The sequence below is a fragment of the Amblyomma mixtum genome, chromosome 8 (assembly GCF_055824585.1).
Source record: "Amblyomma mixtum isolate Tamu chromosome 8, ASM5582458v1, whole genome shotgun sequence".
NCBI lineage: Eukaryota > Metazoa > Arthropoda > Arachnida > Ixodida > Ixodidae > Amblyomma > Amblyomma mixtum.
In genome coordinates, this window is record NC_143019.1 from 62,036,553 (window position 1) to 62,064,007 (window position 27,455).

A 27,455-nucleotide genomic window follows, 5' to 3' on the forward strand; every position below is an offset into this window, starting at 1 on the left:
TTCTTGATCCATTAGTGAGATCACGGCCACGTATGCTTCTAATACTTGTTTCGTGACCGTTAGTCGGTTTTTGTGTTGTCTAACTAGTTCTCAAGGAGCCAATGATCTGCTGACTGCTGACCCACTAGCGCCGAGGAAGGCCTGGAAAGACAAGTGCCGAAGAAGGTAGAAAGAGAAGTCATCATGCACGCACTCACCGGTGTAGTTGGTGTTGACCCCGACGTCAACCGTCGAAGGCGGCCTCCTAACCGGTGACACCGAAGACGCCGGCGGCGACTTCGCCAGGGGGACTCCGGCTCCGGGCCCGACGCCGGACACGACCGCGTGGCCTTCGGGCGGCGAGGACGGCGGGGCGACACCACCATTGTTGTCGTTGACTAGCAGACCTCCTCCCCTGGATGCCGCTCCACCGAAGACACTTCCGCTGCCATACTTGTGGACGTGCGGCTCGAGCGAGATTCTTGCCTTGAGCCGATCGGCAAGGTCCAGGCTGTGGTTGTTGTTGCCGCCGCTGCTGTTGTTGTTCACAACTGCGCCGATGCTGTTGCTGTTGTGGCGGTGGTGGTGGTGAGGGGTGGTGGAGGACGCGGTCACCGACGTACCGCCTCCGGAACCGTGGTGGTGCGCCCTCTTCAGGGAGGACAGCGCCGATCCGCCGCCTATTTGCGATCCGGGTGGACATCGCCTCGAAGAGTTGTTGCTGCTGTTGTTGGCAGCCGCGGATCCAACAGGCAGGTCAGCCCTGTCGGCGTCGAAGTCGTCGTCCCCGGCGCCTGTAGCACCGTCGAACAGGAGGCAGTTCTCCTTATTGCACGAGTGGACCTTGTGCTGGATGAAGCGGACAATGTCCGAGAGCGCAAACTCCTTCTGGCAGACGCCGCACGTGAGGAAGTCCTGCTGCTGCAACAAGTGCTCCGGTTCGACTGCGAAAAGAAAGAGACAAAAGGGAAAAACTAAATTTCGATACTCAGCTGCTTGAGGCAATGCCACATCAAAGCATTTCAGAACATCAAAGACCTCTTCTCTTGTAGGGGATATTACATCGAGGGTGCATAACAGAAAAAATTACTAAACAATTTGTTCACGCGCGTCTTCGTAGTTTAAGCGGAAAAAAAGTTAAAAAAAATAGTGATAGTAAAAGAAAGGTTTCCCATATTTCCTCTGCAAAGGCTATACATTGATTATCGGAATGCTTGAATTATAGCAGGAATTAAATTTTAGCAGTAAAGCCACCTCAATGGCAACCCATCTCTACCAGAAATTCACTCCCTCTTCGTGACATCACCAACAAAAGGGGTTTTACAGGATGCGTCTTTTCGCGACCTCTCATAGAAGCAATCAGCACGCGTCACAAACACAAACACAAAAAAAGCATAAGTTTCCGCACGCTTGGGTCCTCACCATGGTTTCTTAACCTGAAGGTGGGCAAACACCCTCGCCTTCCGTTTTTTTTTTTTCTTGTTACACCATCTACCGATAACTCGACTGAAATAATCATGTCACCGACACGGACGCACTTCATGACGTAATGGACATGGCACAGCCGGAACATGGCAAGTTATGTGGTATAGTCTAGGAGCAACCACGGTCTGTTTCGCATAGAGCTAACATTGCAGCGCACACGCTCTAACTCACCCACGTGTGCCGTAAAGCTGGCTGTCACCAGCTTCTCCCTGAGATAGGAACAGTAACGAGAAGTCCACGAAGAAGCGAGTCACTTTGTTCTCCTGAACCTGCTCTGTCGAGTTTTCCCGTCAGAAAAACGGAGGCTTCTTAACGAGCACTCAAACGTACACGCTCAAAAAGAAAACTCTACAACGAGCAGTGTCAGCAGGCCATTGCCAGCCATCTGTTCAGCCGCCTTTGGACCAGTCTGCACGTTTGAACGCGACGACATCGTTCACGCTGAACTTGCTCTGTACAAGGCGGCCACTGTCGGTCCACTGACCCTCCGCCTCGAACCGTCGGGGCCCCACCACCGGTGGCGACCACATGCTCTCTCTCCCTCTCTCTTCCCCAGGGCTCGCTTACTCCCTCCCCCTCTCCTAGCCACCCTTACCTAGCCAGCCTCTCCAGATGTCCTTTTGCTTTATTTTTACATTCATCATTTTGAGACGGCTCGCACAAAGCGTGGACAGCCAGCGTCCGAAGGAAGGCGCGATGGCTGGTACAGATAACCTTCCCCGTCTTGCTGCTTGTTCCCAACTGACCTTCCCAGCGATTTTTCTACTCCGTTCTTCCGTGCGCCAAAGACAATCTTGCGGACATCTGTGGCGCTTCAAGCAGAGGCAAGTGAATAAGAGCCGGGACTTCGTAAAGTATCCCGGGGAAAAATAAGAGAAAAAGAAAGAAAGGAGGGCGTGTTTTCCGGCAATATCTCGTTTCAAGACGTCCGGCCAGCGGGCGCGGCTTGCTCGGACAGTCCACAAGCGACGCAGGGACAGGCAAGAAAACACTCCTTTATCGCTGTGGCACCACGAAGGCTATGCTAGTATGACCCGCGAGCCCACTTGCACCAGCAAGTAGAACCTCGCCGTTCGGTTGCTTTGCTTGGTCATCCAGAGAGCGCTCAGTGGAAGTTTGAACCATAAGTGCGCGTTTGTCGGTGCTGCTGCATACCCTTCTCTCTCTTATTTCTTTCTTCGGATTTCGACTTGCGTGTAGATCGTCAGTTCGCGAAAAAACGCAGAAAGGCTTCACAGAACCGAAATCGATGCAAGGATGTTTAACTGTCGAGCGCAACACGTACAGTCTTTGTCAAAAGTAACCAGGGTACATGGTTTGCTTCTAGCTCGTACAGTGGAGCCCTTACAGCTTCCCTGAAGCTGAAATGGCCGTTAAAGGTAAGGACTGAGTGTCTTCTTACCTTCCAACACCTTTCGATCTTTAGGAAAGCCACAAGGGCTCCACTATACAAGCTAGAAGCAAACCATGCAGCCTGGTTACTTTTGACAAAGACGTTACGTGAGGGAAACGCAGTGTTTCAGCACTCATCAAGTGCCGTTTGCAGTTCTTGGAGCAGCCTCTCTCGACGGTGCTGCAAACACCACAACGCTTTCTTTTTGGTCTTGCAGTGTGATCGTCAACGCTAAGAATCTGTCGGCGGTGAGAGGAACTGTAGTCCTTATCCCTACAGAGCTATATATAAGCAGTGAAAAGTACGGTACAAGAGCCTCACTACGTGGCCAAGCAACAAAGCCAGTGGCCTATGCATTTTTGAGAAGTGATGTACGTCTCAGTTCTGAGGCGCTGCACACAGATTACATTGAGAGGAACACAGTAACCAGCAAAACATATGTAGTAATAATAATAATAATAATAATAATAATAATAATAATAATAATAATAATAATAATAATAATAATAATAATAATAATAATAATAATAATGCCTTTATTTTCCATCACAAGGATGAGGGAGGCAGAGAGAAAAAGCTAGGGGTGTAGCTTGACGAGCTCTCGCCTCCCCAAAAATAGATATAATTTGTACAGGAAAAATATGCAGACAGCATAACAATGTTCGGTGGAGTTCATTCTCTGCAGACGTTCCATCACACGGTGTCACCATAGGATCCGCTCGATAGCCCTAGTTACCTCAAAGTTTAAGCGAAACAAACCAAAAAACGAAATGCTTTAAAAGCGTGCCTCCGGCCATGGCCCTGATCACGCCGGAAGAGAATGCCTACGGTCGAGCGTCCATTCCCTGACCGGCGGGCAGTGTCGACCAAGACCTGCGTGCAAATCGAAAAATACTAACACGACTAACGTGGTCCTTCTGTTGTCCTTGGTCTTAACTATTTCTCTTGAGAGAACACTTCAAACACAAGAACAAAGAAACTAAAGGAGAAACAGTAACGAGAACCAGAAACTGAAGCGACGCCTACAAAGGCGCAACAAGACCCTCTCTAGAAGCTGGACGACGAAGACAACGCGAGAATGGCCGCTCTTCGACTGGCCGAGCTTCCGCGAGCAAAGCCGTTTGGCGCGTGCGCTACGCTTGACCGGACAGGCATCTTCCCCCTCGTCGTAGTGTCCCCCCTTTGGTCCTGGCGCGAACGAGGGGGAGGAGAAGCGTGGGACTCGGCGACCACGGCCGTGCGACTTTTTGGGAGCGCGGAGACGACGGAGATGGTGGGATGTTGTAGCATGCAGGAAGTCGAGCGCGTGTCCACTACGCGGAACCGTAGCCGACCGGTGCCCCTCCTGCATGCCTGGGTTCCAAGCGTGCCGCGTGTGAGAGAAGACACACGGAACATAGTCGCACCGCGGACTGAGATCTGTGTCGTATATATCCGGTTACAACGAGCGCCCTGTGTTTCGAGGATGAAACATGTGTGTGTGTGTGTGTGTGTGTGTGTGTGTGTGTGTGTGTGTGTGTGTGTGTGTGTGTGTGTGTGTGTGTGTGTGTGCGTGCGTGCGTGCGTGCGTGCGTGCGTGCGTGCGTGTGTGCGTGTGTGTCTGTGTACGTGTGCGTGTGTGTTTGGGGGGGGGGGGGCACACATCAGCTGCTATGGTCACCATTGCGCCAAGGCCGGTTAATTAGCCGTTGAAAAATCACAAATTGAGCAAAGTTGATCTTTGATATCTACTTACCTACTTTGTTTTGATGTCTACTAGCTCTTCAGAAATGCACGGACAAGTCTTTGAAGACACTTGAAACATTCATCTACGCTCTTGTGCCCAGCATGCAAAAAAAAAAAAATAAGTCAAGCATTTGCAGTAAACTAAGTATCCCCCTTTACTTTACGCCTGCCATAGTACCGAACGGTGAAGGTAGTAATCACCAAAAGGTAGCAAAAGGTAGTGTACAACGCGCGAGAACGTATCGGAAATTCCCCCTTAAGCTCTCATCGAAACCAGATGTTCTGTAGCATACGTACGGACACTTCGAAAGATGTCGGCTTCAAAGCCCAAAATGTTTGTCATTCGACCCTTTCAGAGAGAACGAACAGCATACTTTATTTGGCAGAGGTTACTCCGGAAACACTACGTACCTTAATCAAGAAACTAAGCCGCCACTAATTCGACTGCGTTCGGCGTAATGCGGAGATGAAAGTTCGTCAGGCGAGCGTACGAACCATATCGGGGCGGTTAAGTCGGACACGCAAAATTCGTAGCAACGCACGCGCCACCACACACGACCACAATCGGACCAAAGAGTGTAGCAGGACGCAAGCGCCGCCACCGACTCGACGCAAGGACGGCGAAATTTCGCAGGGCGCGGGAGACTCATCATCGTTGCGAGGCAGTCAGTGAGCCGCGGACCGGGCCAGTATAGCAGCGTCGAAACTGCTGCCGCTGACATTCGGAACCGGTGAGGCCGAAAATTCCATGCCGCGACTCTTTGGAGCGCGAATCAAACGGAGTGCCCACCCACCCTGCACGAAGTTGAAATGGCCGAAGCCTTCTTCCAATTCTGACATCATCTGGGTTCAGTTCATGCCCCCTCCGCTACTACTGCGCCCTCTCCACCCACAGCTCTCTCACAATCCCAACCAACTGTGTTGTACAGCGTTTCTACGCAGAAAAGTGTGAAACTACAAACCGGCCTGGGAAAATTTCCCAGCCAGTTGCACATTGAGTGCGGTTCGGTTGCTTTGTGTGGACACGAAGACACTGACCGAAATGCAATGCGCCGAAAATTTCTCGTCACGCGACGACAACGCAACGTCGAAACTTGAAGAGCTTATAGTAGATTTTACAGGCTTCGAGTGCATTAATGCGAACATAACAACGGCGTTCGCTGGCCCGGATCGACCCCTATCAACCGACACTCTGAGACACAGGCCTCTCCTAATAATGGCCACCAAGCACTCCTCTTTTTGGGCAGCCGCATCCACGCTGTAACAGCAAATCTACTGCTCTCGCAACCCAATATGACCGGCTGCCCGCAATTAAGTTTTTCTGCAATTCGTATATTCACTTTGACATGTTAGCAGAGCAGCGATTGTCGTTTTTCCCATAGCATGTTCCCTCCTCTGCCATATTACCTTCTTTTTAATTCAAGTTATAAAACATTACCACCCCGTGTCTGCACTTTGATCCACATGTGTTACGTCTCATTTTTAATATTAAGGTTATTTTAAATATGAACAATTTTTCGAATATACACTACCATTAGTTTCAATCTTAAAGGGTACAGGCAGAAAATTTAGAGCCCAAACTAACGATATAATTCGTTCCATGGGCGTAAGGAGATTCGTTGTAGCAATTTCCAGTCGCAGGCGTTGAGTGGAACATAATTTAATTGGATTTTGAATGTTGTCCGAGCAGCCGCTAGGCATTTCCAAAAGCATCAAGTGACGTAAAAGTGCACTTTCCCCAATTATTGTGACGTCACCAAACCCACTGGTTGTTCGCAGGAACAACCAGTGCTTGCTGGCGACGCCGACGTCATCAGGCCGGCCTACAGTGACGTCATGGTGCGTTCGAGCTCTGGGGATGACCGAGACAAACTGTGTGTACAAAATCGTCTGTAATGAATTACTCACGCTGCGCACTGTTTTCCGTGATTACTATGCCCGTACGTAACTAAGCCTCTTTCAAGATATAAAAACGGACGCCAAAAAGCTTTTTGTCGGTTCAGTTTTAAATCTGTGCAGTGAGAGAACGAACTCTAAACAAAAACAAACAAAAAATGAAACTAGCGAAGCCGAAAGAAAGCAGGGAGCTGTGCGATGAAGACGGGCGATAAAGATGGAGGCCGGCTAACACTGCCGGATGAAAGACGAAAGAGCGAGGTTGGCCGACTCGTTGCGTAACCTGCTGGACCAATTCAAAAGGGCGCGCACGGATAACTCCCGTAAATCAACGCATTGGCGTAAATCACAGGCATGGAAGATAAACCGCACAAACAAAAAGAAGCCTAGAAGGCGGAAGGCCCCTGAGGCATACGGCGTCTAATCGGCCACTGTGAAGCTCGGAAGAAGATCCGCTGGGCGAGAGGTCAGTGGCTTCCCTGTTCGCGCAAAATGCTGATAACGGCGGCAATGACAGGTTAGCTTACTCCCGATAGTGTGGTGCACAGGTTCCACGGGTGGCAAATGCAGTGTTCTGTGGCGACACCTTAAGACGTGTTGGGAAAATACCTGGGGAGCAATGACGAGAAATAGAAATGCCAATATTTTCCAACACCAAAATGTGTAAAAACTATATATATTTTCAGAAATATTAACGAACCCCATCAAGCAAACGCAGGAGAACCCTCTCGGGAAAAAAAATTAAGGGAGGGGGGACTCAAGTAGCCCGTAATAATAAAATTCCGTTCACCCTTTTGCGTGGGGTTAAAACTTATCTTGCACCGTGGGACGCCTTCTTCAAAATAGGCCACTCCTTGTCAACCAAACAAACCAGGACCACACAGGCATCTGTCCAAACTATGCCTTATTATGTCTATGTCTTTCTCTTTTCAGTCCCCTCATTCCTCTTCCCTGTACAGGCTAGCCAACCAGAACATCCATCTGGTTAACATCCATCTGCCTCTTTACCTCTCTTATGTCTACGTTTCGCACTCTAAAGAACTCGCACAATGGTCTTCTCAAATCCTGAAATGCGAACCGGCTGCTTTTCGTATGCCGCAGAAAAAAAAGTCCCGAAGACCCTACACAAAAGTGAACTCTCTACTTATGTAGCAGTTTCATCTTCATTTTGCGCCTCATTTCTCCTTGCTAAATGATTCACCGCGATTTTCAACACCTGAGGCAGCGCAAGTACCAAAAGAACTTCAATGCTTTTATCGTCGCTGATTTTTTTACACGTTAATGATCTCGCACGTGAGCGAGAAACAAAATAAATAGGTGGAGCGCGCAGCTCTGCCGTTAAAAAATTTCCCAGCCAGCCATAACTATCAAAGAAAAACATAAATGAACCAACCATTCGTTCGTGCTTGTATTAAGAGCACTTTTTCACAGGCATATGATATCCCACGTAGGCAGTAGCCATAGAAAAAGGGTAAAACGGACAAGAACCGTCTTTGTTCACAAAAGAAGACAAGCGTTTCAGTCGGAACTGAAGCTCGGAATGCTCCAGCAAATAAAAGCGCGTATCGACACTGCCAGCTCATTTATGCCTCCTCCCTCTCCCCTTAATCTCTCTCTCCCCACTCCTCAGCTGTCATTGTATAGAAATCTCTCAAAGTACGCCTCTATCACTTTAACAAAACGGTTCTCTTCAGATAGTCGATACGAAGTAGACGCGAAAAAGAAAACAGTCAAGGAAATTGAAACAATACAGGAGGATCTCATTTCTACGCCGAGGGGACAGCGGCCAAGCGGTCGGCCCATCTGTCAAAGTCGATTTCCCTTACCTCTCTGGGGCTCTCATACTCGGAGTACAGCTTTCACCTTACACAACAAACAGCCCCCCTCCCCCTCCCCCCTCTATTCTGCCATGCAACCTACCCCCCCTCTCAAACGAAATGATGTTGCAGTAAGTCGATGCCTCGCAGATACACATCCAAAGCAGAATCCAAGATCCAGGGAGCGAATTTTCTCTTCATCCGAATGTCGCTCTCCCGTACGTTCCTGTCTCCCCATCCTGACGCGTTCGCGATGGAGTGGATGGCGCGAGTATACAGGCAGCTCCGGGATGCCAGTCGGCGCTGATACGCACTCAGGTGCCCGGTATATATCTGGACGCCGATATATATATCTGTATCTGTAAGCGACGAAGAGGGGCATAGATGCGACACGAAACCGATTCGGAGACAAATCTGAGAAGGATCCCAAGAGTGCAGCTCCAAGTGCGCGGTTTCGGCTTCTTTCGGACACTGCGGCCGGGAAGCTTTTCGGGGACGGGGCGGAGAAAGAAAGAGCATTAGGACGAATAAGCCAACGGATTTTATTATGCCCGCTTCTTTTATTTAGTTCGTTTGTTGGCTTTTGTGCGAGCGTGCGAATGTTTAGTGGCGAATAGACGCTGCGGGCGCGTGGGTACGGGTGAGTGTGGATTCATGAAAACAAACAAAAAAGAAAAGAAACACTGAAAGGGACAGGAAATAAGCTGCCACTGTGAAACGGCGCGAACAACAGAAGACATGCTTGCTTACTGGTTTCGCGAAATCCGCCTTGAGTCGCTTGCCGGTTTCCTCACTCAGCACAGCGCCCGATATTCGAGGAGTACGTCGATTTTGCTTTGCTTTTTGAAAGCACATTACGGCACGAAGGTAAGAGACGCTTTAGTAACACTGAAAGCTGGGGCAAGTTTGTGAGTGCTCATGGTGTAAAACGGTCACTAGACAACGCCGGACGAAGGAGTACCAAACACGACACACCAAGGCTCCCAACTACGTTTTTGTTTGAAAGAAAGAAACTAAGGATCACAAAATAAAAAGCTAGTTGCGAAGTCAGCGCATATACTGTATCATTCTGCTTTGTTCTTAGCGAGCACTTCCTTTTATGAACATGGAAATTCTGCTTGGGACACTCGAACTGACTTCCACTGCGGTCCTGCGGCGAGAAATTGAAACCAGCTTTGTGTATCGGCCTTTAAATCCAAGTTCAGATGCACCCGAATAAGATATATCGTTGGCAACGAATATGGCTGTCAAAGTGGGCTAACAACATCTTCCATAGGCTTGGGATGCATGTAGCACACTTTAACCGTCCCACCTTCTGCCTGAAGGCCTGAATGTTGAAATTACGGTCGCTCAAAGCACAACTGGCTCCCGTTCGTTTTTGCGGTAATAACCTCCTCACCAGCCAAAAAAAGCTCGTGTGCGGAGTCTTTCTTTCCAGAAAAAAAAAGGGGGGAGGAAAGATTGCTACACAAACACACAAAACATGATATCGCTACTGGAACTTCGCTGAATCATCTCGCAAACAGCTACGATCGCGCAAAGCCTGACAGCGGGCGAAAAAAAGTGAGGAAGTAAATAATCACGCTCACGAGCCTACACAAGAAATAGAGAGAGTCGTGAGCACCGCTCGGTAAACACATTCTGCGGCCGCCTTCGGCCAACGCCGGAGAAATGCGCTCCCATTCAACGACGCGTCAAGTGCGTGTGCGAAAAAAAACGAGAAAACACACAAAAAGCATTTCAAGCCGGTCCGCGCGGGGCGCTCTCTGTTTTAGAGTTTTTTTCTTCAGAGCACAACCTGTGCTCAACCTGCGTCTCTCTCGCTTTACAGTTTTCAAGAGCAATGAGTGCTGGTGCCTGTGAAGAACGCGGAGCCGCTCTCCAGAGTCGTCTCGTGACGCAAAGGCGGCGCCATTACGCGTCGAGAGTGTGCGCTTCACTCTACAACTTCTCTCTCTCTCTCGACGAAGGCACATTCCCACCCCGCGACGAGGCTGAAGCCATCAAAATCCATTCAAGCTGCAAGCATTCGCACGACATGATACACGTATGTCTACAAGCATGGAAATGGATCCGGAAGCGATGTCTATTTATATATAACGCCTTTGAGGAGGGAAGTACCAAAGTGTATATACATCAGCAGAGAACACCTCCTCAGCGCCTGTTATAGTACTTGTGTTGCAGAGCGGTTTTCGAGTTATCGCAAATGTATCGAATCCGCGTGCTCTTTGTGGGTGAAAGAATGGACCCAGGGCAACACAGTCCGGGGTTTTGTGCCCCAGGCTCCACTTTAAGGTGAATATGTTACCGAAGTTCCTCGCAGTCACCAGCCGCGAACTAATAATCCAACCTCACCCAAGATTCCACGAGACCCTGCCGCTGTAAGCACTATCATGCTATATCACCTCTATTTGCACGAAATAAATATAAATTTTAGTTTCTTTCCATGAATTATTTTAGACTAGAATTCTCTCGCGATTAATTCGCCGTTTCTGTCACCTGGTAAGTAAAGTGCGACGTGTTGTGCAGCGATTAGCTTTTTCCTTTTAATTGCCGGCATACTGTTATGTGATCCATTTTTTTTTCTTTTGTGACGTATTATTTTTGTTAAACCGACCCCTCCAGATCGGGCATGTTATGCGCAGAGTTTGTTTTCAAATAAGTAAAAGATAAATAAACTTGCTCTTAGCATTCCTCCTAAAGTTGCCGAAACATCATAATAAACTGTTAGTAGGCTGTCACGTGTATGATAGCCATCGGTTCCATGCGTCACGAAAAGTATACCAGTGGTGCCGTGCGTCCTGGGAAACCCAGCTACAACACAGAATAGAGAAGACAAACGAGTAAGGTAATCATGCGGAACGAAAGAGAAATTCAGTAGAAACTCAATCGCACAAATTCAACAGGTTTTAGGAGTCGAACACAACAAGTTAGATTAGATTCTAAGATCTTCGATGCCTATATTAAAAAGTCAGATTTTCGCATAGCGCTGACAACAAAAGTCTAACGGCAACGACCAAACTAGTCATTCAACTCAAACTGTCCAACCCGAAATTATGCAGGAAAAAAATTGAGACGCAGCTAAACAGGCTTAATCGTTTCCAAATACCTTTCAAACCACACCTTTAGAGAGCCTATGTATTGCTTCTGTCGTTTTTCAGCACCTGCCACAGTCAATGTAAAAAAAAAAAAGAAACAGGGGGCGAGCGTATCGCTTTCAACACGCCTTAGATGGCTCCGCCTATTGGTCATGGAGCGTGTTATTTAGTAAGATCTGCAAACGACAAGCACTCCTTGCATGAGCCGCACTCTCCTTTGTGCGGACTTCGGTGCAATGCTGGAAAAACTTGAGCAAAGCATCGCACACTTCCCAGTCTCCTAAGAAGGATGGCGAAGAACCCGAGGCGTCGCTCTTCAGAGCCGGTAGTGTTCACTTCGCCCACAGCTTCTTCTATGCTTTTATAGCCGCGGTCACCCAGTGGACTAAAAGGCATCGCGGGAGACCCTCTATTCTAGCCTGATTAACGATTAGCTCCCCATTTCGGGAAGACTCCCCATTTCGAGAAGGACGAAATATGTACTCTGGCATGGCGCCTCTCCCCGACGGTTCTGACAAAAATGGTCGTTAATAACGGCTGGTACTGAAAAAAAAAAAACAAGCTAAAAGAAGGAATGCCTAAATATGAAAGCAGCTGAAAGCTCGGAGCCTATCTGTATAGCGTGTTCCTTTTTCGACACGTGGACAGAAAGGCTTTAAGTAAGCAACAAGATACTGCGTTCAAGAGGGCAGCGCTGACTTATATACGCAGGAGCTGTTGAAGAGTCAGCTGCTCGCTGCTTCGCTAAGCGACCGGACGGGAGCTTTGTGTGTGCCGGCAGACGCTCAGCTCTGGGTATATTATACAAGGTGCCGCAGGCGGGCACGATTTTTCAAAACCCTGAATGGAGGGGCAAAAAAAGACTCGCGCTCAGCCCTGCGCGGGTTTTATGCACGTCGCGCGGATTTCAGTGGTTGACGCGGCGCGCAGTTGGCTGGCGTCACGAAAAAGTAGCTGTCGGGGCTACCGCGCGCATTTTCAACTACTCGCGCCGAGAAGAAATGAACGCCCTCAAAGGAAGTTGATGATATCGCCCCTTCAACTCTCCTCTCCACGACCGCCACCTGTCTGACAAGTAGAAAATGAGAAAGGGGTTTATCCGAAGAAAATGAAATAGCAAAGCGCACAGATTAGACGCGAGACACGCGAATGGGAGAGGCTTTAGGCACACGGTAACGCAGAAAGATAAAAAGCACGAGAGAAATTGCGCGACAGATGACGACGTCTCCTCACTAAACAGCTTTCGCTGACACGCGACCGCCTAGCAGCTCGGGCGTTTCTTACAATTCATGAATATACATTTTTTTTTTAACCAGGGCTCCGTACTCCGCTTCTTCCGACGCGTGTGACAAGCTCGCCCTATTCAAGAAACGTGAAAGGCAGCTTAGCCTCACAGAAGCAGGTCGAGAGATCCACGGAAGCAAGTGCTAAGTTAGTCTGTATGTGCGTCAAATGAGCGAACTTAGCGCGCGAAAAAACCAATGTACACCTCGCAGTGCTCCCCCCGACCCCTCCATGTTTTTTTTTTTAGAACACGCAGGTATCATCATCATAGTCGTTGCCGTAATAATCATCATCATCCACAGCAGCAGGAGAAGCGACCTGCCAGCAGACCAGAAACTTTACCTGCAGCGCTATTCTAAAATCGAAACTGAACCTTTTTCCCCTTGTCGGAATACAAATTGAGGACGAACAGCATGGCGTAGAAAATAAAGCAGCGAGCAAAACAACGCGACAATTAACGATAACGGATATGACGACGAAAATACACACGCAGACGACACCAATCGGACGAGCGCTATTCCGACGACACCTTCGCATAGAGCCTCACTGGTATGACGCGCGCTAGAAAAAAAAAAAAAAAAAAGAAGCGAAAATGAGAATGTAGCGCAGAGAAGGCGGCTTGCCGGGGGCGCAGAAAATAGCCAGAGCGACAGAGACGTGGAAACGAAGGAGTCGTCCATCACAAAGCGGCTGACACCTCGTCCGCCCCAGAAGGACACAGTTCGGAAACGAATGCACTTACATCTACCGCCAGCGAAGGAGGACAAGGGAGGACGTTAATTAATTTCTCCGCGTTCCAACGTCTCGGCCGCGGAAACGACGACGCAGCGCCCGTACAGATGTAGCATATACGTATGTATGCGTCGTATGGGTGCGCGCCACAGCGATCGGGTACGGGCACAACACACACCAAGCGCGAGAAGAGGTGATGACTCGATCCGTCGCCGGAGAGTGGTCTGTTGCGTGGTTCTCGGGAGCTACGGGATGTATAACGAGCCAGAAATACCAAGTGCCCCGAAAACCACCGCGTCGTTGTTTCCTCCGACTCGTTTTCTTGCCCAATGCGTCAGCGCCGATAGTCGCCCGTCGTCCAATCAATCGCTCCCGTCCGAGTGTCTCGCAAGATGCCTGACGTCTTCGTCTCCCAGATAGAGGAGTGTACGCGAAGCCTCGAGGTTAGCCTAAACAAAGATGGAGTCGTCGAAAAAGTAACAACAACGCGTTGCCAGATAATGGCTCCTCCACGCATAAAAGGGAGAGACGGGCGGAAAAGAATTGCTGCAAGCCAGCGCTGTTATAGGAACCGGCAACATCATCGAAGGCCGCCATGATATCTTCCCAGCTGTATGCACGTCTTTCGGACGGGAAAATAAAAGAGGAAGCAAAAAATAACGAGAAGCCTTGCGTATGTACGGGCCATTTCGCGAACCCACATAACGTGGACGCAGCCGCCTTTTTTTTTTCGTGCCAAGCCGAGGGCAGGGCAGCAGGGTCAGCAGCAGCGGCAAAGCATTTGCAAGCGAAGGTCTGAGTGTACGCTGCGGGCAGCCAGGAGGCCATGCCAGTCTTCGCGTAAAACAGAAGACGCCGCTGGTAAGACAGGAAGACGGATTTGACTCCGCAGCTTCTCTTGCTGACGACGAAGTTGTCGACTCGCGGAGTCCGTGTTTGCGTGTGAGAGTGGCTTCCTATGGAGTCTGCAGTGAAACAAGAATAACTTGCACGCACACACACGCACCACGCACTCGGGGAGGGAGAGGAGGAAGTATGGAGAGGAGGGAAGGGGAGCACAGAAGTCTGCTTTGTACGCACAGACGCGGCCGGACGACGTCCGCACCGCACCGGCGGATAACGCACATAGCGTCGCTCCCAGGAAGGAAGGAGGCGGCGTGTTCCCCCGAGAGATGTGTCAGAGGAGGTTAAGTGATCGCGCCCCAGGTGGCGACACCGGTCTGCCAGCAGCCACGCTGCTTCTGCGGCCTCTTGCAGGGAGACGTCGGAGATGCGCAGTTCCTACCGCGACTGTGTGCCGCGTACACGAATGTTGTAATTGATTTTACTTTTAAGAATAGAGAAAGGAAAACAAGAGGGAGGGTGGAAGGCAGGAAACGTTAAACGAGTACTGGAGAGTAGTTTATTCGCTGTACAGAGGCGCTGGACTGTGCGGCTTTTATTATTTCAAAATTCGGCAGACTGACTTTTCACGGCGTTTACTTCACAACGCAAGTTCCGTTGTTTTCTTTTTTTCGGCAAATCGTCTCAATCACTGTCTTTTTCGAACATTTTTACGTGGCAATTCGGTGTGCAAAAAAGTCCCTTAGAGTCAATCTAGGCGCTTTATTAACATGAGTAGTCTATTTACCAGTGATTAGTGCGCAAATGGTAGTAGTTCGAGTTGTGCTTTTAATATGAATTTCTGTTCTCATTAAAAACTAACCCCAGTCAAATGAAATAGCCGGCAGACAAAAACGGAAGTGGAATTATAAAATATAGGTTGACATCGTTGGGGCTGTCATGGTGTGCTGAGCGAGAGGGCGGGGCATCCCGCGTGTATTCCAGCAATGGAACTGCCGCTCAGTTGTCGCGGTAGCCAGAACATTATACTTTTACGCAACGCCCATGCACGGTTTCGTGTGAGTGTCCGTCAGGCAGCTGTTAAACCTGCTTAACCGACTAACCATTCTGAGTGGGTGATGAAGGCGAACAAACAGTGCTTACTTCCCGCTCTGCAGAGGAGTGTAAGATAGAGGAGCAGTACCTCAAATCACACAGCTGCACAGCTTATTCAACAATACCCGTTCCATTACGCCCTGCCAGTTAATTTTCAACTAATGTAACTCGTACTTAACAGCCATATAGCTATGCCTTGCATGCCAAGAATACTGGCCTTTTTCGGTTAGAACCGCATGCCAAAAACTGAACTTGGCATACTTTTACTTTTGTCCTCGGTTTAAACCGCAAAGTCCAACTCAAAGCTATACAATTGCCCACTAGTTAACCCTGGCTCAACTACAGTCGGATACAGCATTAATCTGCAGAAGTTCTGCTTAAGCATTTATGGCCACCACTTTTACACATAGACAAGAAAATAGACCGTTGCACAAGCTTTCCTCGTTAATTGAACAAAAGGCCGATCAAAAGACGAAAATACAAACCAAAGAATTTTATGCGTTCGTTATTTTATTTAAGGTTACACAATAAAATTAAAATTCGTTTACAGCTGGCATTGGTTAGCGCAATACTAGATGACCCCGTGTGGCAAGGGCTGAACACTGTGGTTTTTGTTTTGCTACTGTACCCTACTATAGGGTCAAAGACGACGAGAGAATTTCTTTTCTTCCGCTGCGCAGCAGGAACGAGGTTGAAGGGGGTCAGGGCACGTTAACTATTTGTCTGATGCTAATGACGTCGTTCCAAGATGGCGACTGAGGCAACATCCCGGCTACGTTTACATAACCGCGCTAGTGCTGAGTCGGTTGGTTTATGGGGTTTAAAGTCCCAAAGCGACTAAGGCTATGAGAGACGCCGTAGTGGAGGGCTCCGGAAATTTCGACCACCTGGGGTTCTTTAACGTGCACTGACATCGCACACTACACGGGCCTCTAGAATTTGTCCTCCAAAGAAATTCTAGCCGCCGCGGCCGAACCCGCGTCTTTCGGGCCAGCAGCCGAGCGCCGTAACCACTGAGCCACCGCGGCGGCTAGTCCTGAGTCTGTATACTTCAAAAATCTTGGTATGACTTCAATTAACTTTCTTTTTATTTATATCCAAACGTGTCTATATTCTGTGATGGTAGCAAACTAGAGATGTAACGAGCTATTAGATACATGGACACGACAAGACGCCAACGGCAATCGGGCACATAGCACATATCCACTGATGAATAGCACGGCTCGTCGTTCTATAGCCCCGAAGGTTCGAGGGAAACAAAGAAACAAAGGAAAAAACGTGGTGAAAGCTAATAACGTGTTGCCGAGTTCTCCACGAAAAAGGCCACAGAAGGCCGCTTGTTCTTCGAAATGTGTGCGGCGGCGACGCCGAAGGAGTCTCGCGCAGAGGCGGTGCTGACAGCAAGGGAATGACTGAACGCTCGATGGCGACTGGGGACATGTGGATACGAGATTAGGTAATGGTTAATATGCTGCTGCCGCAGAACCTTCCCGTGGCAAGCTCGCGCTGAGGAGTGGTACACGGTTGCGAAGAGCACGAGTACATATTTGATACACAGGCGATATCGAGTGACAGATTGCCACTTGGTGGCTGTCTATGCAGCAATATCGGTTGCACTAGCGCTGGAGTCAGCCTTGCAGGCAGACAAAGGTACTGACGTCGGCCGTCATTGTTAGATGCGAACACTAACATTGACTACTACAAGGTCTTTGTCTTATATCACCGTAGAACACCAAAGATGCGTTCATTAAACGGTGTCACCTATACTGCTGAACTCTGCAAGAAGTACTCCTGGTATATTGGACAGTAAAAACATTAGCGTAAGTGCCCGGCGGCGCGCCTTAAGAAAAAATTCGCTGTGGCTTAGCTTGGTTAAGCCCGGTAATTGCGAAAGCAATATCCGTACCTACGCCATGGTACAGCTGGTAGTGTAGCTGGTGGTGGTGCTTGTGGTTAGACTTGTGGTGATGCATCGGTTATCCAATCCAATCCACTCCAATCCGATCCAATCCAATCCACTCCTATCCAATCCACTCCAATCCAATATGCTAATGGTCATTGGTAGCTACCGGCCTCGCTACGCGACGGGCTGAAAGTGCAACTAGTATTGCTTTCGCAATAATAAGCTGGATTACTTGCAGGCGATGACTCGTTGGTGAACATCCCGCCAAAACTGAGGATTTGGGAAGCCCTGAAACTCTCGTTATCGGCATTTCCGTGTACCGCAGCGCCGCGAATTGCGATTACTACTCTCCAGTGATCGATCACTTGTGCTAATCATTTTTGCCCGCCACTGTACAGCAACGTTAAAGGCCCCAGCGGGCCCGCAAATCTGCACTTCGTTCTAGCTAACATTGAACTCTTGACTGCGATGACATACGATACAATGCATCATTCGCGATGATGCATAACTGGCAACGGATTCAATAGGAGCGGACCAAAGCTGACAAACGTTACAGAAATGTGAAAGGAAGCAGAAAGACAAACTGGCAATTGTAAAGGAGCGTTCAGCTCAACGCTGATCTTTTCTGCGTTCGCCAGCGTTCAGCGTTCATCAAGAGATCGTGAGGAGATCATCAGGAGAAGAACGCCGGCGTTTTAGATTACGAAATGCTACGACGGTGACTCCGTTTACAAAACCAGCTGTCTCATCAAAATGATATGGCATATGATATCCCCTTATAGCTGAACGACATGTATGCGCAGACCACCCTGAATTTTCCAGTTGCTCCCAAGCTTGCGGCACAACACACGAAGCACAGGCTGAATGTTATCGAGAAAGGGGGATTTTTCTAACGCGCTCAATGTGCCGTTTTGTCTATCCGTCGCAGGACACGATATGTCAAACAACCTGTCCGGACAACCGCGACAGAGTGGACACAGAATACAAGAACAACACATCGGCGGCGTATCAGCGCGACAGCCCTCTTTTTCCGGGAGCAGTTGAATACCGCGAGCATACAATACGCGCGCAAAAAAAAAAAAAAAAAGAGCGCTCTGAGGCCGCTCGAGAACAACGCCAATGCAAAGCAGCGCGCGTTTTCGCGCGCACAGTCCTGCTTACTTGCACAGCGCCACTGCCATTCGCGTTATCGTCCGAACCGCGCACACACACGCACACAAACCACGGGCCGTCCTTGGGGAGACATCGCCAACACCACCACCGCGCGATGCTATGCGCGAAGAGCCGTCGCCGCCCGCCGTCTAACCTTCGTTTAGCCGGCGGCCGACCAAGAAACGAACAACAAGTGAAGACAGCGACGGACAAAAGAGGTCGTGCACGCTGTTTAGGCGCAGGCGAAGAGGGGGGGAGCAGGCTTCCTTCCGACTCCCACGTGTAAAAACTGCGCGCGCGTCGTCAGCACCCCCCACCACTCTAGGGTCGGCAGAGACGCACGCGCGATAAATAATAATAAGGCAAAGCGAAGTAGAAGCAATGAAACAAAGATATAAGAACAAAAACAACGCCGCCAGAGGGACGAATAAACGGCAGATAGCAGCGGAGAGAATAGGTCGCCCACTGATTTGGGTGAACTTCCAAGTCCTTGTGGAAGCGCGCGAAGACGCCTTAGCGAAGAAAAAGAGAACGATAGAAGGAACAGAGAAGGCAGTAGAGAAAGGTGCGCTCGGATGAGGGGAAGAGGTGGGTTAAGCGTCTATCTATCTGAATGCGATTTGCATTGAAGGCGACCGGACGGCCATAAAGACTGGCCCTGCTCGCGAGATTGTGGTCGCGCATCAGACAGCCAGGGGGTGGAGAGGAGGACTGTCGGCGTGCTCGAACTGAAAAGCGATCCGAAGAGAGAGAGAGAGAGACAAAGATGGAAAGGGGCGCAGGCAATTTAGGACTTGGCGACAGCTTCGGAAAATTTCTGATTCAAAATGATCGCCTAAACCTGGAATTTATGTATTAGCAATTTATATTTTTGTGCACAAATGAATATACTACTTCGCTCCATACATCCTTCCTTTATGTGTTGGACTATGGCATGCTGGCCCTATTCCCCCCCCCCCCCCCCCCCCCCGGATACTACTCCTACGCAAAGTTTCCGGTCCGGTACTGGGCTACGGCGACTGCATTTGTCCATCGCATATGTAAAAACACCTCGTACCGAAATTTACAAGACGCCATATTTCGAACGCATTAAAAAGGCACCACATTTCGCCGAAGAAATTGTTCCGGAGCCTTAAACCACTTTCACGGCGTCGCTCGTAATACCAAGCGTCGGTTCAGCACGGGAAATTAATTTGGACATGTCTTCTAGCTGGCTGGAACGCACACAGTTCAAAGGCCACAACGTGCACCTACTATTAGGCTTCACAGCCTGGAGGCGCTCACAGAGGGTACTTGGTCTGCATTATTCAATAACCAAGAAGTTCTGGTATTAACTCCCGGAAATCGGCCTCAGATGAAAGGCTAGCTCCCAACGCCCATTTTCCTCGCAGCTACGATTACTTAACTCTGCGTATGCGGTAATCCTCTATAAACGCAGACCAGCTCCAAGCTTGTGAATAGCTCAGCTGACGGAGGGCCTGATTTGGTGTCCTCCGAAGTGGACGTTTCGGCTATTCTCTTGTTCTCGTGTCGAGCGCAACAGAGCGGCTGGGATGGAAGGCACGAACACGTGCGAGTGCATGGTGTCCTATGAGCAGATGGCTGAGAGAGAGAGAGAGAAAGAGAGAAAGTCCATAGCGGACGCCGGATGCCCGCCACAGAATGGCATTTCGCACCCACGCCCTTTCGCTGCTGCTGGCGGAAAGAAAGCGGTTCCGATAGGTGGCGACTGGAGAAACAAGGTGCTCACACGCACGCACGCACGCAGAGAACGGAGCCTTTGGGAGCGCAGCTCAGAAATCCATTTTACATAAGCGCGCGGGGGCGGCCGGTCTGGATGGCGCTCGAGAGAGAGAAAGAGAGGACGGGGCTTGCGTTCTACACGGGAAGGGCGGCGGTTTCAACGGCTACGCAGTACGAGCGTATACCGTAAAAACTTCACGCGAGAAATGAAACAAAAAACGTACAAAAAGTGAACGCTGCCCAACGTGCAAGGCTGTAAACATCGAGTTGCGAATAACATTAAAAAAAAAGAGAGGGGGGGGGGGGGGGGGGGGGAGAAAATTTCGAATTCGAGAGAAAGGTCAGAGAAAACAGCTTTTTGTCTTCTGTGTCCACGTACACTTGCTTGTTTATTTGTTTATATGCTGCGTCCTAACATTCGGCTTCCAACGCAGGAGACAAGCGAGTACGCAAGCAAGTAAGCGAATACGCCGGAGCTGAAAGAAATTATTCGTGAAACAAAGCACTCGTGGCGTCGTAGAACCGGAGAGACGTTGTCGTGGGACGAACTGTAAGGACATCGCGGTGATGGGACGGACACTGCGTACGTGAGGTGCGTGACTTTCTCCACTGAGGAGGAATGGCACAAGGCAGCTTACTTGCGCAACAAGTTGGTTCGGCGGTTCGTCTGGCACCTATCCGGGAAACGGTTTTTTTTTTTTTTATTCGAGCAGACACGAACGAAACGCGTTGAACTTTGGGGAAAACAACGTTTTTTGTGAATATTCCCAAAGCAGTAAGGTGGAAAGTTGGGCGAGTTAAAATCTTATTCATGAAGTGATGTAGCGCTCGTGAAGTGTCTTCCTCCCACCTTTGTCCTCGTTTTTGGCGCTAACTACTCATGCATTTTCGAAGCAGTCGAGAAAGCATCTGCAAATAGGCTCATCTCCATCCAAACACAGATCGCAGCTTCAAAAGGTATGATTACCGTTCGTCTGATAGGCACCAGACGGCGCCATCTGTATTAGTTAAGCGAAAGCTGCTTGTCTCGGGTCGCGGATGCTGCAGGTGACGCGGTTTGCTAATGAATTCTGGACTAATCAGGCAAGTACGTCATCCAAACCTGGTATTGAAAAAAAACCAAGACGGTCGTATGACATCTCTGCGTCAAACTTCAGTGCGAATAAGCGAGCAGTTTAAGCTTGAGAAGCATTTTACGGTGTGTATTGAGCATTGCAACAGTCATCACATCTTCGGAATCCGTGCCTCCTATGTTTCCGCCATGTGCTTCGGCTACTGCAGCCCCCTGCCCAAACCATTGAAGAAGCTCGATATACTAACACACTTGGGATTCTGCATGCCTGTCCTTCTCCCTCACATTTTTTTCTCTATTTTTTATCACTCCTCAAATGTTATTCGGTGTTTTTGTTTGTTTGTTTGTTTGTTTGTTTGTTTGTTTGTTTGAACACAGTCTCTTTCCTACGAACGCTGTGTTGACTCTTTCAAGAGTCTGGCGCTAGTCTGATCCGGCTCGAGCAAGGTTGTTCACCGTTTTACAGTGAATATAACATGGCATGGCAATGGCACGGCAATGGCATGACAATGGCATGACAATGGCATGACAATAGCATGACAATAGCATGACAATGTGGCTCAGCTCGTTGCAGCAACTGAACTAGCAAAGCGGCATCGCCTTGCTTGATCAACCCGCGTGAGCTGCCGCATAGGTCGCAAGCTTACGAACAGTAATTATTGCGTATAATATAAACTACCTGTTAATAAAACGGCGAATGCATGCTTGTAAAATAAGAGTGCTGCTAGCTTCATGCAATGTCATATTGCGCTCCAATAAATCTCTTTAAACAAATCTGTAAACCTGAACCAAGGCTGCCCTTAAAAACGGTGGGAGTAATGTAGACTGGCCCGGCTCACATAGGCGGAATAAGATTAAATATCTGGGGCTAGGGGACACAGATTTCTTCGGGTACACTGGTGAGTATAGAGCTACTTGTTTCATTCAACGGCATGAATTCCTCAGTTTGTATTTTCAGCAGGCTCAGAAAGCTGCGCAAACTTCGCTTAACACCGGTTACAGCTGCCGAGGCCACCGGCGAAAGAAACCCCTAAGAGAGCTGCAGGAGCGTTGTTTTCCTAACCAGTCGAGTTGACCACGGCGTCAGATTAGAGATCTTTTAATGCGCTACGGTCAGCGCTAACCACGCCCGATCTCGGGATATATCACTATCTCGTTCGCTGATCGCCCCTAACGTAATACGGTCCCAAGTGCTTATCGGTAAGTTGACGCCCGGAACCAAGGAATGCTGATAGGGGGAGCTGTAAACGGGACTAACCTGTGGCATAAAGACCGGTCGAGTTGGCGCATTCCGGTCGGCTGCCTGTGAACACTTAAGATAAACGGCTTGCAATTTAAATGTACAAAAGAGCGGTGAAAGGACGAAAGATTAGCACTCACACAGAGAGCGCGAGACTGAAAGGTAGAAGGTGCGAAAACAAAACGGGGCTCTGAGATATGATAGTGCAGAGGAACTGACTATGGCGCTTTGGTGAAGTGTCAGCCATCTATTCCGAGCCGCCGTTACCATACACAACCAAATACGGGACACGTGTTCTTTCACACCGGCGGTATCACAAGAAGAGTCGCAATAACGATTAAGACTCTCAAGGAGCGATTTAACATCTGCCTGCAAGGCGACGAGGGAAGCGATAAATCATACTCATGCCTTTTTATGTAAAACCCTCCAACTTCCAGTACACAGGGGCTACCACCGGGATGCGAGATTCTTCGAGATTTAACAGCCAAGGTGTTATCAATTCATGATTTTATCGCGATTAATATCGGATAAATATCAGTGCAGTGTAATCCATTTCCAGAAAGTGGTAATAAGTAGGAGATTAACGCGTAGATAAAGAAGACCGGGAGAGTAGTTCATCAATGTAAAGGAGATAAATGACGAAATGGATTCGAAAAAGACACGTAAGGCGCTGCACTTAAAATCTACTGCATGACAACTGCCATCGCCCAGATGCGTGTAGTAGCAGAAGCACTGCTACTAACTATCGAACTCTGCCTTAGGAATTCGGAATTATACTTTCCTTGTCCTTCTCGTCGGCTGACCGTTTGGAACAGCACCGAGGTCTTGTTGCAAGTGGGGCCACACAGGCCACCGCTGCCGCCAGTGTTGGGAACGGTGCCGCAAGCCCACCGCTGGAACCAGTGTTAAAGATGGGGCTTCTGTCCCACCGCTGGAACCAGAGTTGAAGACGGAGGGGTCCTGGAGATGACTAACTCGTTTAGCCTCGCAGGTACCGGCTCCGAACGACGATGTCGGACTGCGTTATCGAGGAAACTGTACAGAAGGGTTTATTCTACATATTTACAGAAGAGAATCGAATCGAATGCGAAGCAATGCAATGCTCCGATCACACAACAACATCCCGTTAAATACGGTTCGCGTTCCCTAGATCCCTGCCTGGGGAACTTGGTTCGAATAACGTTGTCCAATCGGATGGGCCATTGATGACGCTGGCGGTACCACCCACGGCACGGGGCGGTGCTGAAGTTCTCGCTCTCTCACAGCTCGGGGGATGAGAAGGGGAAGACAGTCATCAAACACAGATGCGTCACCTTGACCACTGCCGCAAGTATTCTGTGCGTTGCCTCCGTGGGAAAGCAGAATCCCGCAGTCTTCTCGCAGGTGGTTGAACCTTCTCGAACTCCCCCGCCGGATGGCCGAAGCACGAGACCCATTCGACACAGCGTCTTTCAATTAGCAGCCTCGCTCAGCGTGACCTTGCGTAGCATCATCCAGTCCGGTGACCCGAAGGTCGACTCGGCCAACGTATACCGGTGTTTCCGCCGTGCTGCTGTGCATCTCTGCTTTCATCGTTGCCGCTGCTGTCGCAAGCTGTCGCCGCATCTTTGCCTAACGACGACACTCGTCTGACAGTAATTTATCCCAGGTCCGTGGGAGACAGCGTCCTTCGATCGGGTCGGAGGTTCGGTGATTTGGAGTGCAACAGCCCCGGCCGTCGTCGTCTATGCTTCTGCCGCCGGCGCCAGGCCTCGTCATATCCCTTGTTTTGCGATGAGACACACCCGGCTCTCAGGACCACGTTGTCCACTCTTAACAGCTCGTCCGCGGCCCGAAAAATCTCGAATGGCCAGCGTCCACGACCGCTGGGCAGGAAGAGATGAGGCCGGAGTCGGGTGGAAGGGCTGGTTTCCAGAAATGGCATCCAAGCTCGAACATTCAACAAAGAATGGCATCAGTGGACTGTTCCACGAGACAGGGCACTGACCCACAAGCAAGCGCTCGGAATTTGCCAAAGACCCACCAGGCTTCCCACAATGACAATAAATGTTTAATAAAACATTACTGAATTTTGGCGTAATTTTGGTGCCAAGAAAGCGCAAAATATCCCGAATGAAATCGCCAAAGACGGACTGCTTGGACCAAGGTTAAAAACAAAAACCCACACCCAGTAGGTGGTCCTACCAAGTACTCCTGTCTACAACAATCGGCTGAATCCATCAGCATTTCCGTGCGGTTTTCCGTTCCTGAAACGCATCGAGAAATTCTGTTTTTAGAGAGCAGGACTCCCGTCTAAGCAAGCGACCATTTTTGGGGGGACAAAACTGTCATAAGCACGTTTGAGACGGTGGTCAGTCTCAAATATGAACTTTGCGCCGTTCAAGTAGCTCTGGTAACCCGACAACATCTGTGCCGCCTAAACCAAACGCGCGCTCTTTGTCTGAAGCGCTGAACGCTTCTTCTCTACAGGTCAGCCTGCGGCTGACGTACTGAACATGGTGCTCTTCGTGGCCGTCGCCAACTTGACTTAAAATAGCACCTAGTCCTCTCTCTATCACTGGCGTCACACTGGACTTAAACTCTTTACCATAGGCAGCGGTCCGAAGCAAAGGTCGGGACACGCGCGCAACCTTTCGGCTCCTTCAAGAGTTTTCTCTTAGGTCATCTCAGTGTACGTCAGTGAGGCTCCCTTTCGTCAAGGGATCAACGCTCCGTCTACGCGACTCTAAGCGTAGTTCTACTCGAGCTGCACTCCTGTGAGTGCCGTTATCTCTTGGTAGCATGGGAAATCGACATCTGCGATTTCTAACTCAGTGACGCCCTAGCCTTGTTAACTCAGTGACGCCATAGCCCTCGTCTAAGGTAAGGAAAAAAAACAGTAACCTCCGATCAACTCTTTTTAACTCACAAAGTAGCCTTTCCCTTCCTGATTTCATAAACACACACAGAAAAAAAAAGAGGAATAAAAAAAAAACGAAACAGCTACTTGGAGTCGCCACGCGGGGGGGGGGGGGGGGGAAAGCTGACTCCCCGCCGCCGAGTTGAAAGGATTAGTCTTTCAGACGCGCCCGCCGCGGTCGCGCTTTGACTGATTGTAGTGCGGTCAACTCGTGACAAAAGGCTGCAGAAAAAAAACGTCCCTGACTTCCGCTTTCGCATCCGCGCCCCCTCGACGTGCTCGGAAAGCCTTGGCAGTGCATGCAATGTCGATGACCGACTCTGGACGACAAGCAGTGACCAGCGCGAGAAGCTGCTCCCTGTTCTCGCCACAAGCACGAAGCTCGGCCACCCTTTCGTCCTGCGCGATTCCTAGAATGGGGTGCCAAAAGTGAAGGACGAATCCCCCTCAAGTGCGCCCGCCGAACCCGCCTGCCTGCGTCGTCTCGGTTGTTCGACGCCTGCGTTTGCATGCGCTGAGTACCGTGCAACCTGGCGCCTCCTGTTTTGTCGGGCCGCCTTGCCCTTTCTCTTACGGGCCCTTTGTCAGGACGACGCGGTCTAGGTTTTCCTGCAGGCCGATGCCCCTTGATGCACTTCGCGCCTGTTTTGCTTGGAAGACGCGCTCTCCCCTTTTCATTACTGCGGTCAGCCCTTGACTCGCGTCCCGCCTGACCAGTAACTGCAAGCGTAAGTTTACGAGGCGCAACGCGGGAAGGCTTCGCCTTTCCTTCCACCGCATTTCTTTCTTTCGCACCTGTGTGCGCAACCGAATCTAGGGCTTTGAATTTGATTCGTTTTCTCTTGGTTCTTGCCCTTTTTCTTTTTCTGCGCCTAGACTGTACCGCATGCGTCTCCTGATCATACCTAGCTATCTCTAGTTTTTCAGTCGCACTTTGGAAATTTTCCTCAAATTCCAAACTGGCCTCTGTGCCTTCGCAGCAGAGTGCCAGCTCCACGCAGCTGACAGACGGACATGAATCTGCCCCTGAGATCCCTAGCTCATTCCTTTGGGGGTTGTCCTCTCCAGCTTGCCTGTCGCTCTGCGCGCCATTCTCTGCATTGCTGCGCTCAGCTACAACTGAGCCCGCCTGGCTGTCGCTCTGTGCGTCTTTGTCTACATTGCAGTGCTCAGCTACAACTGAGCCCGCCTGGCTGTCGCTCTGCGCGCCATTCTCTACTCTGCAGTGCTCAGCTACAACTGAGCCCGCCTGGCTGTCGCTCTGCGCGCCATTCCCTGAACTGCAGTGCTCAGCTACAACTGAGCCCGCCTGGCTCTTATGGCTATCCTTTTCCTCGGCAGCCTCGCACTCTTCTTGTGCCAGTATTACCAAGGTAGCCTCTCCGGAGCCTTTGTCACTGAAGCCACTGTGACATCCCAACTCGCTCTTACCGCGGTTGTTACTCTCAAAAGGGGTTTCCGCTGTTTCAACTTCGAAACCTTTCTCGCTAGGAAAATCTCCCTTTTCGCGGTTCTGCCGGTTTGACGCCTGTATCGACTCTACTGAAAGTGTCGCGCTCGCAACTGTCCCGACAAAGTTGTCCGTTGCCACTCCTACCTCACTTGGAGGAGAATCCTCGCACTCGTGTCGTTGAGACGCTATCTCGGAATGCTCTCTCTTAGCATTACGTCCAACTACACTGGACACGGTCTCGGATTCTGCGGCTTTCCTTGGACTACCGTACCGGTTGCACACGTTCTCTGCCACTTCCCTCGTGGTGTCGCGATTTACCAACTCGCCTACGGTCACAGACTTTGCGGGTCTTGCCTGCGGACCTATTTCATAAGCATCGCTTGCTCTTTCAGGAGTTCCGGCTCTCACAATACCGCCTTTTCTTCGCAGTTCGTTTTCAAGCTGTATACGCTTTAGATTCCTTATTTCATCTTCAACCTTCCACTGTTGCCGTTGCCGTTCCCGTTCCTTCTCTTTTTCGCACTCCCGATCAGCTGCTATTTGTTTCTCCCGATCGGCTTTCTCATTAGCCTCCTGGTCGGCTTTCTCTCTAGCCTCCTGGTCGGATTTTACTTTGCGGGCTTTTTCCCCTTGTACCAAATTCCAC

General features: G+C 49.8%; 1 protein-coding gene across 3 annotated transcripts in view; it reads right to left on the minus strand.

The window, feature by feature from the left end:
- Positions 1 to 27,455, minus strand: part of Cph (BCL11 transcription factor chronophage) — a 542,370-nt gene that overhangs the window by 73,597 nt on the left and 441,318 nt on the right. For all 3 annotated transcript variants that reach the window (XM_089558315.1, XM_089558314.1, XM_089558316.1), the window contains one exon: positions 198 to 923. In XM_089558315.1, coding sequence (XP_089414441.1) covers positions 198 to 923 — 726 coding nt within the window. The remainder of the gene's footprint in view (positions 1 to 197; positions 924 to 27,455) is intronic.